The 22,469-nt window shown below is 36.7% G+C and overlaps 1 protein-coding gene across 10 annotated transcripts in view; it reads right to left on the bottom strand.

Moving 5' to 3' along the window:
- Positions 1-22,469, bottom strand: part of R3HDM1 (R3H domain containing 1) — a 127,318-nt gene that overhangs the window by 46,111 nt on the left and 58,738 nt on the right. For all 10 annotated transcript variants that reach the window (XM_045868950.3, XM_045868953.3, XM_064586455.1 and 7 more), the window contains 2 exons: positions 8,189-8,343; positions 4,465-4,616 (listed from right to left, as the gene is read on the bottom strand). In XM_045868950.3, coding sequence (XP_045724906.1) covers positions 4,465-4,616; positions 8,189-8,343 — 307 coding nt within the window. The remainder of the gene's footprint in view (positions 1-4,464; positions 4,617-8,188; positions 8,344-22,469) is intronic.

Raw genomic sequence — 22,469 nt, 5'->3', positions numbered from 1 at the left:
TCACAGCCTTTCTTTTTAAAAACTTAGTTCTGGTAACTCCACTGCGGATTTAGAGCACTTACACTGACAATAACTGACAAAGAAAGACCCTAAGTTCAGAATGTAAATGAAAATATCTCCAACATGCTCAGGATTATGGCTCCGAATCAGCAATAAAAAGTTTAACTATTTTTAGTGTCCTCTACTTAAGGACACAGGCAAGTATATATTTTATTTATTTATTTATTTAAAGAGTCTATTTATTTGAGAGAGAAAGAATGAGACAGAGAGAGCATGAGAGGGGGTAGGGTCAGAGGGAGAAGCAGACTCCCCGCCGAGCGGGGAGTCCGATGCGGGACTCCATCCCAGGACTCCAGGATCATGACTCGAGCTGAAGGCAGTTGCCCAACCGAGACACCCAGGCGCCCTATATTTTAGAATAATTTTCATACACAAAGTCCTACACATGGAATTCCTCACACCAATCCTATAAGGTGTTCTTATTTTACAAATGAGAAAACCAAAGTGCAAAAAGACTAAGTAACTTGCCTAAAGTCACAAAGGCTTGAAGTCAGGTTTTGTTTGATTCCAAAGCTCATCTTCTTTCTAACCATATCATGCTCCCCCATCAATTAATGACTAAAGGCACAGGATTCAGTTATTTAAAAAAGTACCTGTTAGACCATTTCATAACCTGATATCAAATCAGTTAGATTCCAAGATGAAGAGCCTCAAGGAATAATGCATACATTTGGACTCCTGAGAAAATGGCAGAGGTTACAAGCACAGTGTCATAAAATAAACAAATGAAGCTACAGGAAAAAAACTACTGTATCATTTGTAATACTAAATTTGAAAGATTAAATTCTCTCATCATATTTCAAACATCATATGGTTGTGTATTAAAAAAAACCCAAGCTGTAGACATTTCATATTTAAAATTATTTATAAATTCCATTTTGGGTCTGTGTTAATCTTAATTGTGTCTCCATACCTATTATTTATGTTAGCATGTGATTAGGTACAAGGAGGAAAGTGAGGAAGGATATAAACCAGGATAGAAACATGGGTTACCCAGCATGTGTGTATATGGGGAATGATTTCACTGAAAGGGTCGGGGGAGAGAAGGAGGTTAGAACAATAGAAAACTGCTCGTATGACATGATTTCATTTATGTAAAATTATGTTTGTGAAGAAATGAGGAAAAAAACCACACATAAAACGAGAATGTCTTAGATGGAATTTTACTAATCTGATATTCACAATACACTATTAAAGAAAAAATGCAAGATAATGTCTATTTCATTAGAATTTACCACCTAATTTCAGTATATGTGTATTTTATATGTGTATATGTTTGTTTGGTCAGGAGGCTAATGTGACAGAATGCACATACTATCATATGAACACTGGTTACCTGGAGGTGAGGGCAGAGTGGGGCATGATGATTAGCTTTGTTTTTACACAATTTTGTCTTGATTGTTTAACTTGTGTCAACAAGCATAATTTATTTTGTAGTAAAAAAATGAAAAATTTAAAAAGTATAGAGAGGTTACAGAAACAAAATAATAATATTAAGGCCAATAATACTACATAAACAAGAATGAATAACATATATGTACCAACACATATGTGTAAGTTGGCCTTTACCACTAAGGAAGTGTGTTCATTCAGTATGCATTTACCAAGCTTCTGTCCTGGACTGGGCCCTGTTCTAGATGCTGGAATATTCAGACAAACCTCTGCTCTGCATGTAAACACAGTGGAATATGTAAGATAAAATATAATTTATACAAGCTAGTAAATCTAGATTTATGAAGGAATGGTCTCTCTAGTATTGACCCTTGGATAGTAATGATCTGGTTAATAAATGCCAACAGTTGATTTTTAAGTTGGAAATCTGAAATATTATGGCAATTTGCTTATTAAATATTGCCCAGAATCAGAAACAACATTTTCTGTAAGAAATGCTGTTATATTTTGAAAAATAACATTAATTAGAAATGGTTTTCACTCAAAGGTATCCTTAATTAATTCTGTATAACTTGTATTCCTACCTAATAACTAGCATAAAAGGTACCAGAATACAAGTCTGACAGGATACACATTCTTTTTTTTTCCTCCAAAGATTTTATCTGTTTGTCAGAGAGACAGAGAGAGACAGAGCACGAGCAGGGGGAGGGGCAGAGGCAGAGGGAGAAGCAGGCTCCCTGCTGAGCAAGGAACCCAACATGGGACTCAATCCCAGGACCCTGGGACCATGACCTGATTAACCAACTGAGCCACCCAGGCACCCCAGAATATACATTCTTGCTTTATGTGCAACTCATTCATTCCATTTCTCACACTGGCAATTGGTAGTTGGAAGAGATCAATGCTAGTTTGTTACATAGTAACAATCTCTACTGTCAAGTAACAGCTAGCTTATTTCAAATTTCTTTGACTCACTTAGGTCATAGCCCTAACCTGTGAGTAATTCCCAAAACTTTTTCTCAAGATTCAAGTTGGAGGGGAATCTCACTTCTCATTTAATTGCTGGGCTTCCAAGCTATTCCTCCAGCCAAGGCTAGCTCACCAAATTTTTATTTTCTTGCAGAAGCAGGCCCAGGGACTAAAAGTTGGTATGGTTCTTTCCAAAGTGTAGTTATGACAGCTTTTAGATCCTGCTGTCATACTTAAAGTTGAATGTGGGGGGACAGGACAAAGCTGTGCTCTCACCTCTACACACACTCCTGGGGTCAGTTCTCTTGCAAATCAAGGGGACAAAATTGTTTCTGTTTAAGGTATTGATAAATATAACAAACACGGGAAAGTTTAAAGTCTAAGTCATTTTATATAGGTCGTTTTAGGCTTGATCTTCCTTTAAGAAAGCTCCTCTACCCAGCATGGGGTAGGTCTACATAAGTTAACTTATAAAAACAGGTGTTTTTGATCTTGAACAAGTCACTGAATTAATACCAACTTCTCTTAGCCTCTGTTCTACACTGGAATGATTTCTTTGGTAATTTTCTCTCAGATAAAAGGTTATACTTTGGTTCAAGAAGCAGATAACCCAGCCATTTTCACACCATCTATTTCACCTGCTTTAGCACAGAATTCTGCTTCTGACACTTCTGAACCTGAACTGGCATTACAGACCTCAAATTTACCTAAATTGGAAAAAGAGGTTCAGATTGGGAGTATCTTCCCCTTATTTAGAGATTTTAAACTTAAACAACAAATGGGAAATTTAACACAGTACACATTTCTATTTTCATTGTGTAGTCCCTCTACCTTTAAAGAGCTGGGCTCATTAGAATTTAAAACTCCAAAGTTGCCTATGATTCACAACCAACTCACTGTTTAAAAAGCCTGGGCCTCTTCAATCTGTGAAACCACAGAGCTGGGAAGGGCAAGGAAGTATGTTGAGTCCTGTGTGCGTGTGTGACAACAAATAAAATGAGAATCAAGGCTGAGGAAATATGTGAGTTCCTGTGTGTGTGTGTGTGTGTGTTTGATAACAAATAAAATGAGAGCCAAGTTTCCATTCTCCCAAGTAGATTCAATGAAGCAAGTCTGTCAATCACTTTCTCACCCCTAAATACCATTATCTGTAACCATAACCAGTGCCAACCTCTTATCAGCAATTAGAACATAGGTCCTCTTTCTTAAAAAGAGCACTGTAGTCCCTCTGGCAACCTTACAGGGATGTCATGAAATAATGAAAGACTGTAATATTTTGTTTTCTTTCTTTCTTTTTCTTTTTTTTAAGATTTTATTTATTTGAGAGAGAGAGAACAGAGGGAAAGTGAGAGGGAAAAGCAGACTCCCTGCTGAGCAGAGAGCCCAACATGGGGTTTGATCCCAGGACCCTGAGATGATGACCTAAGCTGAAGGCAGATGCTTAACTGAACTGAGCCCCTGTAATACTTTCTGAATAATGGACTAAAGTTACCCAATTCAAAGGAAGATTACTCTGTATCACATTCGGCTTATCAGAAGAGCTTCTGCTCTTCCAAGTTGAAGTAGCTAAAGAAGTAGCTTCATGACTTGCTTTTATATAGAGCTACTATCATTTGCTTCTCCTATATGTCTCCTTCTTCTTACTGATGAAAACTGAGCTCCCTAGAGCCTGAAAAATTTTAGCAAGAAATTCTGTTGCTGAGGTTATATTCTCCCCCAACTCCTACAAAAATCTTAAATAGTAAATGCTCCAACTCCAGGGTCCATGGCCAACTACTATTCCATCTGGCTAAGAGGAGAATGGTCTGCTTTTAGGCAAATGAGAGAAGATGTGACTCTTCTTTAGGTTACATATGAAATGTCTGGCTTATCCTGACTTTGTTAGAAAAACTATGAGAAAAGGAGACTGTATCCTACTTTTTCTATTCTATATTAGATAATGATTTCAGGTCATGCTCCTTAATCAATTTTAAAATTAGTAACAGATCATAATCCTGATAAACAATGAGCAGCTATAAGATTAGGTTTCTTAGTTGTACTCACCTTAAATTATTTTGTTGGCCAGGCGGAATGACACTATAGTAAACTGGCATTCCTGTTGTGGGCATAGATCCTTGATTAGACTGATTAGGGAACATAATAGGCTGTTGATAAGTCTGATGGGCAATTCCTTGAGAACTCTGAGGCAGTGAAACCTAGAATTTGAAAGACAATTTAAAGGGAAAAACGTTCTTCAAAACCTTGCAAATGATAATGTCTCCAGCCTCCATAAACTTTTCCAATATCAACATTTAAGAATAAGCTAAACTGCCAATAGTCATGATAAGTTAGCCACAGTACTACCACTTTATTTCTGCCCTTTTCAGCCAGCTTTTGTTTTTGGCTAGCATTTATCAACTAAACAATAGGCTAGATGCATTAGATTATAAAAATGAAACGTGACTTACAACCTTAAGTAAAAGTTGTTTTAAAAAGAAATGGTTTCCAAATAAGGATGATCATTTGACGTGGAAAGAGTAAATAATACAGTACATCTCAGACAGAGCTAAATAAAACGCAGGTAGGGCACCAGTGAGATAAACTGGATCAGAATGTGTGAGTTTTAGAGCTTAAGATATCTAGATGTGGTATTGGTTTCATCCTTTAGCTATCTATGTGACATTAGGCAAATGACTTAACTATTGTGAGACCCAACAGCTCCTTATGTGAAAAAATGAGATGCTACCTCCATCTCGTGGGAGGCATTATCTCCACTGTAATCTCTACTTGCAGGATCTAGCAGAGTAGACGTCTGGTGAACAGTGTATCTTTCAGTTCTGTTTTCTATACTATCTACATAGAACCCACATGAGCACAATGGATTTTTCAGGTCTCTGGTTTCTAAAATAGAAACCACAGACACAATGGACTCTTCTGTTGTTGTTGTTCTGTTGTAATGGGTTCTTGTGCCACAACATTACAGGTGGATTATACTGATTTTGGTAAATAAGGCCAATATAAAAGCTTCTGACGGTTATGATGATGATGATGTTAGCAACAGCAGTAGCAATTATAGTAGTAATAGTGATGATAATGCAAATTAACATTACTAAGTATTTATTTACCACCATGCATCAGGTTCTGTTCTAATAACTTTATGTGTGTTATATAATATTAAGTCTTCCTAATAACCTTAAGAAGGTACTTTTATCACCCCCGTTTTATAGGTGGGGAAATTGGGGTTAAGTAACTTGCCCAAGGGTGTATAGCCAGTAAGTAGGGAAGTTAAGATCTGATACTATGCCCTCTGGCTCCAGAGCTTCAGCTCTTTAACCATTTCATTATTCTCTATACGTGGCTTCCATGATTTAGAAGGTGATTAACTTCTGAAATGCAAACTAGTCTTTTCAAAATACACAGTAATCCCTTAATTACTTTCAATTTGGCTCAATTATTGCAGAGAAAGCTACTGGTTTGATTTATCCAACTCTGTATAACATAATATATATCAGTGTTTTTGCCTATTAAGGGAGTATAACATTCTAAGATTATTATTTCTGATTGTATCTAAGTTAATATATACTCAAAGCAGATCCAGGGAAAACAACACAGTTCAATCTAGATGATTTAAACTATAGAACAGATCTACAACTAGTGGTAAAGAAAAATTAAAGTAGCAAAAGAGAGGGAACAGTATTTGAGACACGTGGCCACCAAATACAGTCTACTGAGGACAGATGATTTTTCTGACTTATTTTTTGGACAGCACTTTATTCCCACTCAGTCTCTCTACCAGAGGTAGCAGGAATATAAAGCAGGCTCTAATTGCTCTTCAGGGCTATCCTTCTCCTAGTCTTTTACCCAGTATGAGGATTATATAAAATACCTTGAGAAATGATTTATAACTTATAAAAAAGTATGCTATAGAAATTGTAATTACTGTCTTAGCTCTGACACATTTCCAGTATCTAGCTTAAACAAACCCAAAAACTACACTAACAAGTCTGTAATTTATTTAAAAATTGTATTACTTGCACTAGACTGTGAGCCCCTAGAGGTAAAGGGCAGATCTTATTTGCACAGTGCCTAGACATCTAACAGGTGCTCAATGTACTGGGTTAGGTAGCACAACCAAGGTCCTTGACAGGAGAGAGTTCCTGGCCTGGTATTGATTCTCTCTAATGTCTATCTATGGAGAAGAAGGGAATGGGCAGTCCCATGTGCCTGGGCTCAAGCACAGAGGATAAGGAAGAAGCATGGGGATGGGAGAGAAAATAAAGATGTAAAACCTAGTTTTATGATTAATCTTTTTAAAAAATTTTTTTATTGTTATGTTAATCACCATACATTACATCATTAGTTTTTGATGTAGTGTTCCATGATTCATTGTTTGTGCATAACACCGAGTGCTCCATGCAGAACGTGCCCTCTTTAATACCCATCACCAGGCTAACCCATCTCCTCACCCCCTCCCCTCTAGAACCCTCAGGTTGTTTTTCAGAGTCCATCGTCTCTAATGGTTTGTCTCCCCCTCCGATTTCCCCCCCTTCATTCTTCACTTCCTGCTATCTTCTTCTTCTTCTTCTTCTTTTTTTTTCTTAACATATATTGCATTATTTGTTTCAGAGGTACAGATCTGTGATTAATCTTTTCTTTTTTCCTTAGTTGCTTTCTATTATCAAGAAGCTAGAAAACTAGACATATATATATATATATTTCCTAAATATATCTTAGTGCTCACTAGTCCTTGACAATTCCATAGTTTACATTTAATTTCAATTTAAAATCTCTGGAATTATATGAAATATGCTAGCACCTTTACTCATATCCTTCCCCATCCCCAAGATTTCTTCTTAACCAATTTATGCCCATAATTTTCTTTTAAGAGCTAGTTAAAGGTTTTTGTCTTTCCAGAGAACTTCTACATATAAGTTCCTAATCTGTTCATGGCTCTACTGCATAATCCTTTTAGTTATGGGTCTGTGCACTATCATCAACTTGTTTATATGTACATTTATCTTCCTAACTAGATTGTCTTTACCTTGTTGAGATGAATGAAAATGGTCTTTGATTTTTTAACATTAGGCTCAGCTACGGAAAACCATGAGGCTAATAAAGTCACTTGCAAGTTATTCAGAAAGATGAAGGAAGGGTAAAACAAATTTCTGAAAATGTGCCGTATTATACTAGATATATTTGATTTATTTATAAAACAATAGATACTTCTACTTTAGAACTACAGATTAAAATCCACAACATTTTAAATACATGATATGCCATTCTTTTCTGGGAGTGAGGTGGGGAAAAAGATGAGTTCCAGCATGGAAAACTTAACATTCTTCTCTATTCCGTAAACACTGATTTATAGTTTGTACTCTACCTCACTCTTTTAGGTACCTACCTCTACCATTATTTTCCCTCTCATTCCACTCTTTCCTCAAAAGAGACTTTCTAAGAAGCTGAAGAACTGAATAAGATACTTGCTTATTATATACTTATATCGTTGGAAACACAGACAATGCCAAACAAAATTTACTTGCTACTACCAATGTGGTTAACATTGTAGTTCACATTTAATTATTTATAAAAATTGAAAAAGTGAATGAATAAAGCAATACAATGAGGATAAAACAAAGCTGCTGTAACTAATAAAACTCTTAAGACTATAAAGTTATACATCACAAAAGCATTTTCCCTATATAAAAAAAAGAGAGGAGATGAACTGTGGCTATACATTTTATTTATTCAAAATCTCCTCCATCCAAAGATGGCAATAGTGACCACATACCTGGTATGATGGCACTGAAGGATATGGGATGACTACTCCTTGGATCTGATTTCCAATGCTGCTGGGTTGGCCACCAACTAGGCTCTGACTCTGGGGTTGCTGAACTCCAACTAGTCCTTGGTAGTTTTGCTGGTGGTTGGGTATAACTTGATAACCTGTAATGGCACAGTGAGTTAAACCCTGCTTTGAATTTATTCTTCTTCATCTAATAGAATGTTTTGTGTTTTAAACAAATACTTTTGTGTTTTGAAATGACAAAATTCTGTTAAAATAGCAAATCTTAAAAACCCTCTATTATGAGAGCTAACATTTAAAGGGTTTACTGCATAGGTAACTCCCAGCTATATTTTTCTCCGCTTAAAATACATTCAAATAAAATTTGTGTACAAAGATTTCCTTTATAGTTGAGGCAATTTATATGGTCACAGGCTTGGTTTACAGACAATTACTTTTCAGTGTATATTACAATCTGTTACGACAACTAGTGTCTGAGGATCAGTACTGGTTACATAATTCCTGGTCCCTGGGCAAGAGGAAAATGCAGGGGTGCTTGTTAAAAATTATTGAGAATTTTGAGTTGGTAATAGCAGAACATTAAACCAAACACAGGACCCTGTGTTACATCAGAGGGTGCATGCCAAGGAAGCTGGCCCTTCTGAAGACCAAAAGTAGGAGAGAGGAGAATCGCTTTTATAGAATGGTTGTCATACTAAAATAGGAATCCTTATACTAGGAATGTGTCAAGGGCACAAGGAAAATGGAGTCACTTAGCAAATTTTTAGATTATTTCCTTATTATATTATTAAGGTCACTTGACAGAGAAACAGATCATGAAAGAGATTAAATACTTTGACTGCAGTCACAAATCAGACACCTAAGGGACAACTCTTCTCTAAACTAAAGGCACTATTAGTAACTTAAGTAGTAAATTAAGAGTATACATTTACTTTTACCAAGTGAATTCATCAGTTACTTAAATAACCACAATGATAAGCTTTGAGTAGTGAATAAGAATTGTATTAAAAAAAAAAAAAAGAAAATAGGAAGTGGTTTTGCTTCTTGAGCCCAAGAAGATTCCTTTAGGTAAACCAACTATCTCAAAACTTACGTAAATTACTAGAAGTTACCAGAAATCATTTTTTTCTTTTTTAAAAGAAACCAGATAAAAATAACTAACCATCCAGCTTCAGGGTATTTAAAAAGTTTCCACAAAGATGAACCAAACTATAGTATTGCCTATACAAACTCCCACAACTAAACGTCAGTGAAATGATTTCTCTGGTAATACCATAAATATATTTCACTATCCTATAAATAGCAGTTTTCATTTCTATCCTTATTAATCCCTAAAGCAACAGAAATGGCAAAGATCGCATCTCAGGTATTTGACTATAGACAACAGCATCACTGCAGTTGCCTTTCAGCCTCAATGATTCTGCTCAATGACTAAATAATTGAATAAAATCTAGCATTAACCTTCTCTAAAGATAGAAATACAAAGCATATTTGTTAACTAATCAACATATTAACACCAAAAAAGTAAAAATCCAGTTATAGTGAACTAGTTAAAAGTGAAAGGTTTTGTAAAATTATGCTATTTCTATGGCAACAGTGCTTTATGGCCATGTTACAAATGACTTCTGAGTAATCTAACTTTGTACAAAAAATTTATATTCTAATCCTAGTCAGTAATGAAGTGATTGATAATATGCTATTTTCTCAACTTCTCTGTGAATGAATTTTCTGTAATACTTAAAACTTGTAGGCAGATAAAGGACAAGGGGAAGCTTATTTCTTGCCCTTTAGTCTAACAATTAACAGTCAATCCTCTTTTCAGTTTATCAAATCACATGTACTTCAAATTCATGCTCTAAATTCCAAACACCATCAAAGCATACATTGACACATTTCCACTCCTAGGAACATAAAGGGCAGGAATGGAAATGGGAAGTGAAGATACAACCTTTTCTTGTGTTGGAAATATTACCTCAGAATATACACATACAGAAGCATAGACCGCAGTGTCAGAATTTGGGCTCAGCTCTTTATAGACTGGAAAAGTAACTTACAATGGTCTTGTAAGAATATAGTCCACTACAATTGACAAGAAAAATGTAGAAACCTGGCAGAATTTGCTGCAACATAACCTGACTTCAAATACCTTGACTTATATAGTCACATCCCCCCAAGGAACTTCAACTATTTCTCATACTACTTTTTAGTTTATTCAAAATACTTTCAAAGTTATGTTATCTTGAAATACAACTTTGGAAAAAAATGCCAATTTATGGACAGATGTGGCTCCGATTTCCTTTATTTAAATTCACTAATTTTTGGAGATTCACATTGGAGCCTCCCAGCCTAAAAATTCTCTCTTATGAAAAAACATCTGACAGCGAAAACTCTCAATAAATAGTTATAGACTCCATGTCAGAGAATACTGCGTTATGGAATTTGCATCAGTAAGTTTCCAATGGTATTTTAGATTCCCTAATGCAACCTAATCTCAATCAATATCCATGTCACAGGGTATCTCCACACAAACATCATGCACATTTTCAAAATGTGACAACATAACACGAAATCTAAAACATGTGACTCCAGCACCTCATCATTTGTAACAGAGGGTAGTAGGCTGTAAACCCAGGATATGACTGGCGGGTGATATAAAGATGAATAAGGTCCCTATCTTTGAATTAGGTATGCTTAGCCCTGACACCATATTAGAATAGTAGTATAAATAGGACTTATGAAAGCAGGAGGCAGAAATTAATCCTGACAGAGGTAGACATCTGAGCTTGGACTTACGGGAAAAAAAAAGTCAGAAAAAAGTATAAAATGAATAATACCTGTGGGGAAAAGTAGAAGTAGAAGAGTTGTGAGAACACGAAGTTCTAGATTTGAAAGACTTGGAAAATAGAACAATGACTAAATGTTAGTACTTCATTCAGAAGTAGCATAAATACACTGGTAGCATATTCTTTTTTTTTAAAGATTTTATTTATTTGACAGAGACAGCGAGAGAGGGAACACAAGCAGGGGGAGTGGGAGAGGGAGAAGCAGGCTCCCCGTGGAGCAGGGAGCCCGACGCGGGGCTCTATCCCAGGACCCTGGGATCATGACCTGAGCTGAAGGCAGACGCTTAAGGACTGAGCCACCCAGGCGCCCCTGGTAGCATATTCTTAAAACAATAGTGGAGCTATTAAAAACAAGAATGTCAAGCACTTTAAAAGAAAATATATTTCCTAAGAAGCTCTTATTAACATAATTTTGTTCACTGCCTTATTTCCAGATGTTTTAAAAGCTGTAAGTAACCCTCCTACGTGGCACCTGCTGCATCACATCCTGCAAGCAGCGTGGACAGGGATGGGAGGCACTCCAAAGTGACTCCTGTCCTGGGGAGAGGGCAAGATAACCACACAAACTAGTTCCACTGCAGCCCCAGCAGATGGACTGGGGGCAGACAGCTGATCTGACTGCCAATCACATCCACCAACAAAAAGCTCTCAAGTGGCAGCACAGGAAGAGAGCTGTGCAGTTTGGGATCACTGCAGCCATGCCAGACAAATTGGGGTAGGCATCTGGTCTGACTGCTGGCCCCACCTACCTACAAAAGCCTCTCAGGGGACCCTGCAGGGCAGTGCTACTGTAGACCCAGTGAACTGGATGAGGGCAGGCATCTGGTCTGACTGCTGACACTGCCCAACTACAGGCCCACAGTGGCCCTAAACAGCACAGGGACTAAATCCTGTCCACAGCATGCAAGGTGGGCCACTGCAGTTAAGAGGACTGAAGGCAAATGTGGCTCAGATACAGTAGCAGCGCACACGCAACCCATGGAGGAGACACCCTGAAGAACCGGGTTCAGATCAACAGGAAACATTGTGCTACAGGGCACCACCCGTCTTCCTAAGGCCACTACTTTCAAGATCAGTAGACATAGCTGACTTTCCTAATACACAGAAACAAACACAGAGAGTTAGACAAAATGAGGAGACAAGAATATGTCCCAAATGAAAGAACAGGACAAAAATTGCAAAAAAAAAGAGCTAAATGAAACTGAGATCAGCAATATGCCTGGATAAATAATTCAAAGTAATGATACTTTGTAATGATACAAAGATACTAACTGGACTTGGGGAAAAAAATGGACAAACTCAATGAGAACTTCAACAAAGAGAAAAAAAAAACAAACAAAAAACCAGTCAGAATGAAGAATTCGGTAACTGAAATGAAAAATATACTAGAAGGAATCAGCAGATTAGAGGATGCAGAAAAACAGACCACTAATCTAGAAGGCAGGGTAATGAAAACCAAAAAGAAAAAATAATAATAAAAAATGAGAATAGGTTAAGGGAGCTCAGCAACATCATCAAGTGTAATAACATTTCCATTATTGGGATCCCAGAAAGAAATGAGAGAGAAAAGGAGGCAGAAAATTTATTTGAAGAAATAATAGCTGAAAAATTCCTGAATCTGATGAAAGAAACAGGCATCCAAATCCAGAAGACACAGAGGGCCTCCAACAAAATCAACCCAAGGAGGTCCACACCAAGATACTTAGTAATTATAAGCAGTGATAATGAGAGAATTTAAAAAGCAGCAACAGAAAAGAAAACAGTTACTTAGGAGGAAAATCGCAGAAGACAATAAGCTGATTTTTCAGCAGAAACTTTGCAAGCCAGAGTAATATGATATACCTCAAAGTACTGAAAGAAACCACCAACAAGAACACTATGACTGGCAAGATTATCATTCAGAATAGAAAGAGAGAGTTTTTTAGGCAAACAAAAGTTAAAGGACTTCACCACCATTAAACCAGACTTACAAGAGAAATTAAAGGGAACTCTTTGAGTGGAAAGAAGGCCATAATCAGGAGTAACAACATTATGAAAGAATAAAATTTCATATGTAAATACAAACACAATAAAAGTGGTGGATTAATCATTTATAAAATCATTACAGAGGTTAAAGCACAAAAGCAGTACATTAAATTATATCTATAAAAAGCGTTTAAGGGATCCACAAAATAAAACGATGTAAGATATGACATCATATACATAGATTGTGGGTTGGAGGAGATTATAAATTTGTTCTCTTACAACAGGTTCAAAGTTAAATTGACATCAATGTAATATAAACGGCTAATACATAAGATGTTACATATGAACCTAATGGTAACCACAAATCAAAAATCTGCAATAGATACACAAAATAAAGAGAAAGGAATCTAAGCATTTCACTGGAGAAAGCCAGCAAACCACAATGGAAGAGAGCAGAAGAAAGGAAAAGAGAACTACAAAAACAACCATAAAACAAGTTAACAAAATAGCAGTAAATATATACCCATCAATAACTACTTTGAATGTAAATAGACTAAATGTAGCAACTAAAAGACATACGGTGAATGAATGGATAAAAGAAGCAAGACCCTGGGATGCCTGGGTGGCTCAGGTGGTTAAGCATCTGCCTTTGGCTCAGGTCACGACCCCAGGGTCCTGGCATCAAGTCCCGCATCAGTCTCCTTGCTTAGCAGGGAGCCTGCTTCTCCCTCAACCTGCCACTCTACCTGCTTTTGCTCTCTCTCTGACAAACGAGTAAATAAAATCTTAAAAAAAAAAAAAGGCAAGACCCACGTATGTGATGTCTAAAAAAGTCTTACTTCAGACCTAAATAATCATGCAGGTTGAAAGTTAAGGGATACAAAAACATTTACCATGCAAATGGAAGTGAAAAGAAAGCTGGGGAAGCAATACTTACCTAAGACAAGATAGTCTTTAAAACAAAGACTATAACAAGAGACAAAGAAGGATACTACATAATGATAAAGGGAACAATCTAACAACAGGATATAACAATTGTAAATATTTATGCACCCAACACGGGAATACTTAAATTAACATAAAGTAACTATTAAGAGACATCAAAGAAGAAATTGATAGTAATACAATAATAGTATGGGACTGTAACACTCCAATGTTACATGGATAATCAATGGATAGATCATGATGGATAGATCATCAATCAATGGATAGATCATCCAAACAGAAAACAAGGAAGCAGTGGCTGTGAATGACACATTGGATCAGGTGGACCTATCAGATATATTCAGAATATTCTTTCAAAAAACAGTGTAACATACATTCAAATGCACATGAAACAGTCTCCAGAACATCACTTGTTATGCCACAAAACAAATTTCAGTAAACTGAAAATAATTGAAAACATATCATGCATCTTTTCTGACTACATGGTATGAAAATAGAGATCAATTACAAGAAAAAATCTGAAAAGAATACGAATACATGGAAGCTAAATAACATGCTACTAAACAATGGATGGCTCAACCAAGAAATCAAAGAGGATATCAAAAAATACATGGAGACAAATGAAAATGAAAACACAATGGTCCAAAATCCTTGGGATGCAGCAAAAACTGTTCTAACAGAGAAGTTTACAGCAATACAAGCCTACCTCAAGAAGCAAGAAAATTTTCAAATAAACAACCTAATCTTAGACCTAAAGGAGCCAGGAAAAGAACAAAGCCCAAAGCCAGTAGAAGGAAGGAAATAATAAATTTTAGAGCAGAAATAAATGAAATAGAGACTAAAAACACAACAGAACAGATCAATGAAACCAGGAGCTGATTCTCTGAACAGACAAACCATTACCCAGATTCATAAAGACCAAGAGAGAGACAGATACAAAGAGAAAGGACTTAAATAAAATCAGAAATGAAGGAGGAGAAATAGCTGACAGCCACAGAAATACAAAGGATTATAAAAGAGTATTATAAAAAATTATATGCCACAAACTGGGACAATCTGGAAAGAATGGATACATTCCTAGAAACATATAATCTTCCAAAATGAAATTAGGAAGAAATAGAAAATCTGAATCTCTCAATTACTAGCAATGAAATTGAATCAGCAATCCAAAAGCTGCCCCAAAACAGAAGTCTAGGACCAGATGGCTTCACAGAGGAATTCTATCAAACTTTATTTATTTTAAAAGTTTTTACTTATTTATTTGAGAGCGAGAGAAAGAGAGTGTGAGAGATCACAAGCAGGGGGGAGGGGTAAAGGGAGAAGACTCCCTGCTGAGGAGGGAGCCCGATGCAGGACTTAATCCCAGAACCCTGGGATCATGACCTGAGCTGAAGGCAGAAGTCTAACTGACTGAGCCACCTGGGTGACCTCTATCAAACATTTATTTATTTATTTTTAAAGATTTTATTTATTTATTTAATTGACAGACAGAGAGAGAGAGAGAGAGACAGCGAGAGAGGGAACACAAACAGCGGTGAGTGGAAGAGGGAGAAGCAGGCTTCCCGCTGAGCAGGGAGCACAATGCAGGGCTCGATCCCAGGACCCTGGAATCATGACCTGAGCCAAAGGCAGTCGCTTAACCAACTGAGCCACCCAGGTGCCCCTCTATCAAACATTTAAAGAAAAGTTAATACCTATTCTCAAACTATTCCAAAAAAAAGAGAAAAGGAAGGAAAGCTTCTAAGTTCATTGTATGAGGCCAGAACTACTCTGATACCAAAACCAGATACACTACAAAAAAGGAAAACTACTGGCCAATATCTCTGATGAACACAGATGCAAAAATTCTCAACAAAATATTAGTAAACCAGGGTGCCTGGGTGGCTCAGTTGGTTAAGTGACTGCCTTCGGCTCAGGTCATGATCCTGGAGTCCCGGGATCGAGTCCCGCATCGGGCTCCCTGCTCGGCAGGGAGTCTGCTTCTCCCTCTGACCCTCCCCCCTCTCATGCTCTCTCTCATTCTCTCTCTCAAATAAATAAATAAAATCTTAAAAAAAAAATTAGTAAACCAAATCCAACAATACATTAAAAAAAATCATTCACCAGTGTAGCAGTGAAATTTATTCCAGGGATGCAAGCGTGGTTCAATATTTGTGAATCAATCAATGTGATACATCACATTAACAAGAGAAAGGATAAAACCACATCATCATCTCAGTAGATGCAGAAAAAGCATTTGATAAAGGACAACATCCATTCATGATAAAAACCCTCAACAGGGGCGCCTGGGGGCTCAGATGGTTAAGCATCTGCCTTCAGCTCCAGTCATAATCCTGGGGTCCTGGTATGGGGCCCTGCATCAGGCTCCTTGCTCAGTGGGGGCATCCTTCTCCCTCTCCCTCTGCTGCTCCCCCTGCTTGTGCTCTTTTGCTCTGTCAAATAAATAAATAAAAATCTTAAAAAAAAAACCAAAACCCTCAACAAAGTAGGTTTAGAGGGAACAAACATATATAATAAAGCCCACATACAAAAAACCCGCAGCTAATGTCATACTCAGTGGTGAAAAAGAGCTTTTCCTCTAAGAGCAGGAACACGACAAGGATGTTTACTCTCACTACTCTTATTCAACAAAGTACTGGAAGCCCTAGCCCCAGTAATCAGACAAGAAATAAAAGTCATCCAAATTGGAAAGGATGAAGTAAAAATTTCACTATTGGAGATGACATAATATTATATATAGAAAACCCTGAAAATTCCACCAAAAAACTACTAGAAATGATAAATGAGTTTAGTAAGGACACAGGATACAAAATTAACATACAGAAATCTGTTGCATTACTATACACTAATAATAAAGTAGCAGAAAGAGAAATTAAGAAAACAATCTCACTTGTAATTGCATCAAGAATAAAATACCTAGGAGTAAATTTAATCAAGAAGGTACTTTGAAACTACCAAACATTAGTAAGAGAAATCAAAGATGACACAAACAAATGGAAAGATATTCCATGCTCATGGATTAGAAGAATCAATATTGTTAAAATGTCTATACTACCTAAAACATTTTTTACTGAACTAGAACAAACAATCCAAAAATTTGTATGGAACCAGAGAAGACCCTGAATAGACAAAACAACCTTGAAAAAGAACAAAGCTGGAGGTATCACATTCCTAGATTTCGAACTACAGTATAAATCTGTAGTAATCAAAATAGTATGGTACTGGCACACAGAGAGACACATGCATCAACAGAACAGAATAGAAAGCCCATAAATAAATATTTATATGGTCAATTAATTTATGACAAAGGAGACAAGAACATACAATGGGAAAAAGTTTCTTCAACAAATGGTCCTGGGAAAACTGGGCAACTACATGCAGAAGAATGAAACAGGACCATTTTCTTACACCATATACAAATAAACTCAAAATGAATTAGAGTCGTTAAGTGTGAGACATGAAATCATAAAAATCCTGGAAAAAAACATATGCAGTAATTTAGTTTTAAGAGTTTACTTATTCATTTTTTATTTTAAGATTTTATTTATTTATTTGAGAGAGAGAGAGAGAGAAACAGCATGAGAGGGGAGAGAGTCAGAGGGAGAAGCAGGCTCCCTGCTAAGCTGGGAGCCCAATGTGGGACTCAATCCTAGGACTCCAGGATCATGACCTGAGCCGAAGGCAGTTGCTTAACCAACTGAGCCACCCAGGCACCCCAGCTTACTCATTTTTTAAAAGTAATTTCTACAGCCAACAGGGGGCCTGAATTCACGACCCTGGGATCAAAAGTCACATGCGCTACTGACTGAGTCAGGCGCCCCCCAGGCAGTAATTTCTTCTTTGACATTGCCTTAGAAACATTTCTCTAGATAGGTCTCCTTGGGTAAGAGAAATAGCAAAATTAAACAATTGGGACTATACCAAACTAAAAAGCTTCTGCACAGCAAAATAAACCATCAACAAAACAAAAAAGTAACCTACTGAATGGGAAAAGATATTTGCAAATGATATATCCGGTAAGCGGTTAATATCCAAAATATACAAAGAACTTACACAAGTCAACAACAAGAACCCTCAAATAATCCAATTAAAAAATGGCAGAGCACATGAACAGACATTTCGCTAAAGAAGACATACAGATGGCCAACAGACACATGAAAAGATGCTCAACATCACTCATCATCAGGGAAATACAAATCAAAACCACAATGAGATATCACCTTATACCTGTCAGAATGGCTAAAATCAAAAAACACAGGAAATAACAAGGGTTGGTGAGAATGTAGAGAAAAAGGAACCCTTGTGCACTGTTGGGAGGAATATTAACCAGTGCAGCCATTGTGGAAAACAGCATGGAGGTTCTTCAAAAAATTAAAAACAGAATTACCATATGATCCAGTAATTCCACTACTGGGTATTTACCCGAAGAAAATGAAAACAATAATTCAAAAAGATATATGCACCTCTATGTTTACTGCAGGATTACTTACAATAGCCAAGATATGGAGGCAATCCAAGGGTCCACTGATAGATGAGTGGATAAAGAAGATGTGGTATAATATATGTACACCATGGACTATTACTCAGCCATAAAAAATAATGAAATCTGCTATTTGCTACAACATGGATACACCTAGAGAAAGACAGATACCATATAATTTCACTCATATTTGGAATTTGGAAAACAAAACAAAGGAACAAACAGAAAGATTGAAAAAAAACCCAGACTCTTAAATAAAAAGAATAAACAGGTTGTTATGAAAGGGGAGGTGGTTGGCAGGAATGAGTGAAACAGGTGAAGGGGATTAGGAGTATAGGTATCCTGATGAACACTGAGTAATGTACAGAATTGCTGAATGATTATATTGTACACTTGAAACTAACAACATTGTATGTTAATTATACTTAAAGAAACTCCACTGTACAGGTAATATAAAATTGATCTCTTTAATTGTTCTCTCATGATGTATGCCTTAAAAAACAAAAAATTAAATGGTGTGCTTTTTAAGAGTAAGGTTAGAAACTTTAACATCTCCCTTCCCCACCCCCATTAAAAACAAAGAAACCTGTATCAGCTATTGCAGGGCTAAGCCAGTAAGCAGGCATTCAATATTATACTCACTGAATAGATAATAGAGAAAAACATATTCTTAATAGAGAATCAAAATAATATATGCTTCTACATGAAACCAGAAGCTTACTATGCATGCTGACAGGCCGACCGAGAATGGCATTTTTCTTTTTTTTTTTTTTTTTTTTTTTTTTTTTTTTTAAAGATTTTATTTATTTATTTGACAGAGAGAGGCACAGCGAGAGAGGGAACACAAGCAGGGGGAGTGGGAGAGGGAGAAGCAGGCTTCCCGCCGAGCAGGGAGCCCGATGCGGGGCTCGATCCCAGGGCCCTGGGATCATGACCTGAGCTGAAGGCAGACGCTTAACGACTGAGCCACCCAGGCGCCCCGAGAATGGCATTTTTCACTCTTCATGTTCAGCAAATGGCTCTGTAAGCAAAAGCTGAACTTAAGTTTTAAGGTAACATGTTTAAAATACGGTTAAACACATTAAATTGCCCTTTCATTAAAATGAAACTTGACCGCATGATTACAAAGCACCTCAGTGAATTCATGAATTCTTGGGTCACTCATAAATCCTCTCCTTAGAATCTGCACTGCAGCTGAAATGCAGATTTCATGTCATTAATCTCGAAGTGTTTACTTGATAAGGAGTAACACCAAACTGTTTTAGTTTACATTTAATACATAAAGCTTGAAACAAAGGTTTTATTTCAATATTTCTGAATAAGTCTGGACATTTAAAACATCTCTTAAAAAAAGCCTTACTTGATTATACTATAGGTTTTCATAGTAGAACATTTGGAAAATACAAAAAAGGAAAAAGCCACTACAGAAAAATCCATTTTTGTAAAACAATTATTCATAATCACAATTTACATGTATATATAGATAGCCCTATTTCTATGCTCAGATATAATACAAATATCCACTTACACTATTTATAGAAATGGCACACATACTGTTTTAAAACCTTTTCCATGTAATGTTTCCATAGCTATGGATAGATAGATTAACAGAAATTTTTAGAAATGATGGGAAGTCAATCAGAGGAAGACAATTACCATATGATCTCACTCAAATGTGGAATTTAAGAAACAAAACAGGATCATACGGGAAGGGAGGGAAAAATAAAACAAGACAAAATCAGAGAGGAAGACAAACCGTAAGAGACTCTTATTCATAGGAAACAAACTGAGGGTTGCTGGAGGGAAGGGGGCTGGGGGGCTGGGGGGCTGGGGTAACTGGGTGATGGGCATTAAGGAGGACATGTGATATAATGAGCACTGGGTGTTATATAAGCCTGACGCATCATTGACCTCTACCTCTGAAACTAATAATACACTATATGTTAATTGAATTTAAATAAAAACAAAACAAAACAAAAAAAATGGGAAGGAACTATTTAAGTAAATTTTCTTAGAACATATTTAGACCTCAAGTTAACAATTCAAGGATGAGAAAAGAAGTCAATTGATGTGAACTCTGTTGTACTTTAAGGAAAGGGCATATGTTAAGAAGCTAACAAGACAAAAAGACTAAATATTTTAGAACAAACTATGTCGGTTTCCTCTGGCCACTCTGGAATTCAGACCAAACACAAATTTAGCCCAAAATTCCTATGCCTTTTCATTTAGGATACTACATAATGTTCCTTTTTTTTTTTTTATGGTACCACAAAGTAACATTAGTAGCTAACATTACATGACATTTACTAGGTTTTGGGCACTGTTCTAAGCACTTTATATATGAAGTGAGATGAAGAAACAAAAGCACAGAGAGGTTCACACCACATTGCCCAAGGTTACCTCCTCGTAAGTGTTGTAGCTGGGATTTTCACAAAGTAGTCTGATTCTAAAATTTACTTTTCTCAGGGACAAATGTTGAAGTAGAAAGAGTATTAGAGTAATACTGCTCAAATAAGCAGTATTACAGTCTCCTTCCATTTTTTTAGTATTTTGGTTAATGAAGACTTTTACTGTAGTTTAAAATACTTGTCTCAAGATAAGTTTAATTATAGGAAAAAAATTATTGCAAATAGTCAAACAACAAGGGAACCTTTTTCATTTGAATTTAAGATTGTATGTATAAATATGGTTATCCAAAATAGGAATCAGAGTGAAAAGTTGCTGAACAGTTGGTGCAGATGGTAGTTATATGAACTTGGAGCTAAAAAAAAAAGACCATATATCAAAGAGTTTAAACGATCAGCCCATAATGTCCTCTCCTTGGGAGGGACTCTTCTTTACTTGTTTTGCCCATTACTCTCAAGGTGCGTGGTTTGTGACCTCCTGTATTTCAAGATTACACTTCCTTGCCTTATTATAATTAGATCTCACATGTACATGAAACAGTTGGAAGAGGAAAAAGAGGCTCAAATGGTGACATGTTTCAGGTTCATGTCCCTTGATCTGTGTCTCTCAACCTAAGTATTTTCATGCCAATCTTCAATGTTTCTTGTTGGGGTTTAGCTTTGCTATTTTGCTTCAAAGGCTGACTTTGCTCAAAATGTATACTGTTTCTATATCTCAGATGAATCCACACAAGATTTAACAGAATTTTCATTATCTGGATCTCTTCTCTGCAAAGTTGACTTGTTTTGCCAAGAAATCAGACTCTACCTGGTGGGGCAAAGCTAGCTTTAACCTGGATGCCTGTGTACAAAGGGCAATGTTCTGTATCATGGGTTAAGTCTTAAGTGCTTGTGAAGCAATGATTTTTTTTTCTATACAGAGTAGCTTTACATTCACGTTTATATTTGAGGCAGGAAAACTCACCAGGTATGAACCCCACTGGGCAGGAAGCTGCCAGGGCTTAAGGACTCTTAACTCTAAGCCTGTTATGGCTGAAAAAAAAGTTATCATTTAACATTTGATACTCTGTATGACTAGCACCTCAGGAGGTGAATTCTAGGGTAATTTGGACAGGTGCCCAAACCTTTTTCTAGAAGTCACAATGAGATGCCAGACCACTCATTCCAATAATGACAACAAAAAACCCACAACCTAGTAACTAGTTGAAAAGTAGGTAATTTTTTTAAAAGATTTTATTTATTGGTCAGAGAGAGAGAGAGTGAGAGTGCGCACAAGCAGGGAAAGTGTCTGGCAGAGGGAGAGGGAGAAGGAGACTCCCTGCTGAGCTGGGACCCTGATGTGGGACTCGATCCAGGACTCTGGGATCATGACCTGAGCCGAAGGCAGACGCTTAACCTACTAAACCACCCAGGCACCCCAAAAGTATCTAATTTTGGAGTGTATTCTCTAAAGAGCAGGATATTAAAAGTTGCAAAAAGACTGGGGCACCTGGCTAGCTCAGTCAGAAGAATGTGTGACTCTTGTTCTTGGGGTCGTGAGTTCGAGCCCCATGTTGGGTGTAGAGATTACTTAAATAAAAATAAAAAAAAGTTGGAAAAAAGATTAATCGACTTTTTTGGGTGACGTA

The sequence above is a fragment of the Mirounga angustirostris genome, unplaced genomic scaffold (genome assembly GCF_029215605.1).
Source record: "Mirounga angustirostris isolate CCGP_5_RB_7025 unplaced genomic scaffold, mMirAng1.0.hap1 SCAF_3, whole genome shotgun sequence".
Classification (NCBI taxonomy): Eukaryota; Metazoa; Chordata; class Mammalia; order Carnivora; family Phocidae; genus Mirounga; species Mirounga angustirostris.
This window is presented reverse-complemented; position numbering and strand designations above follow the sequence as displayed.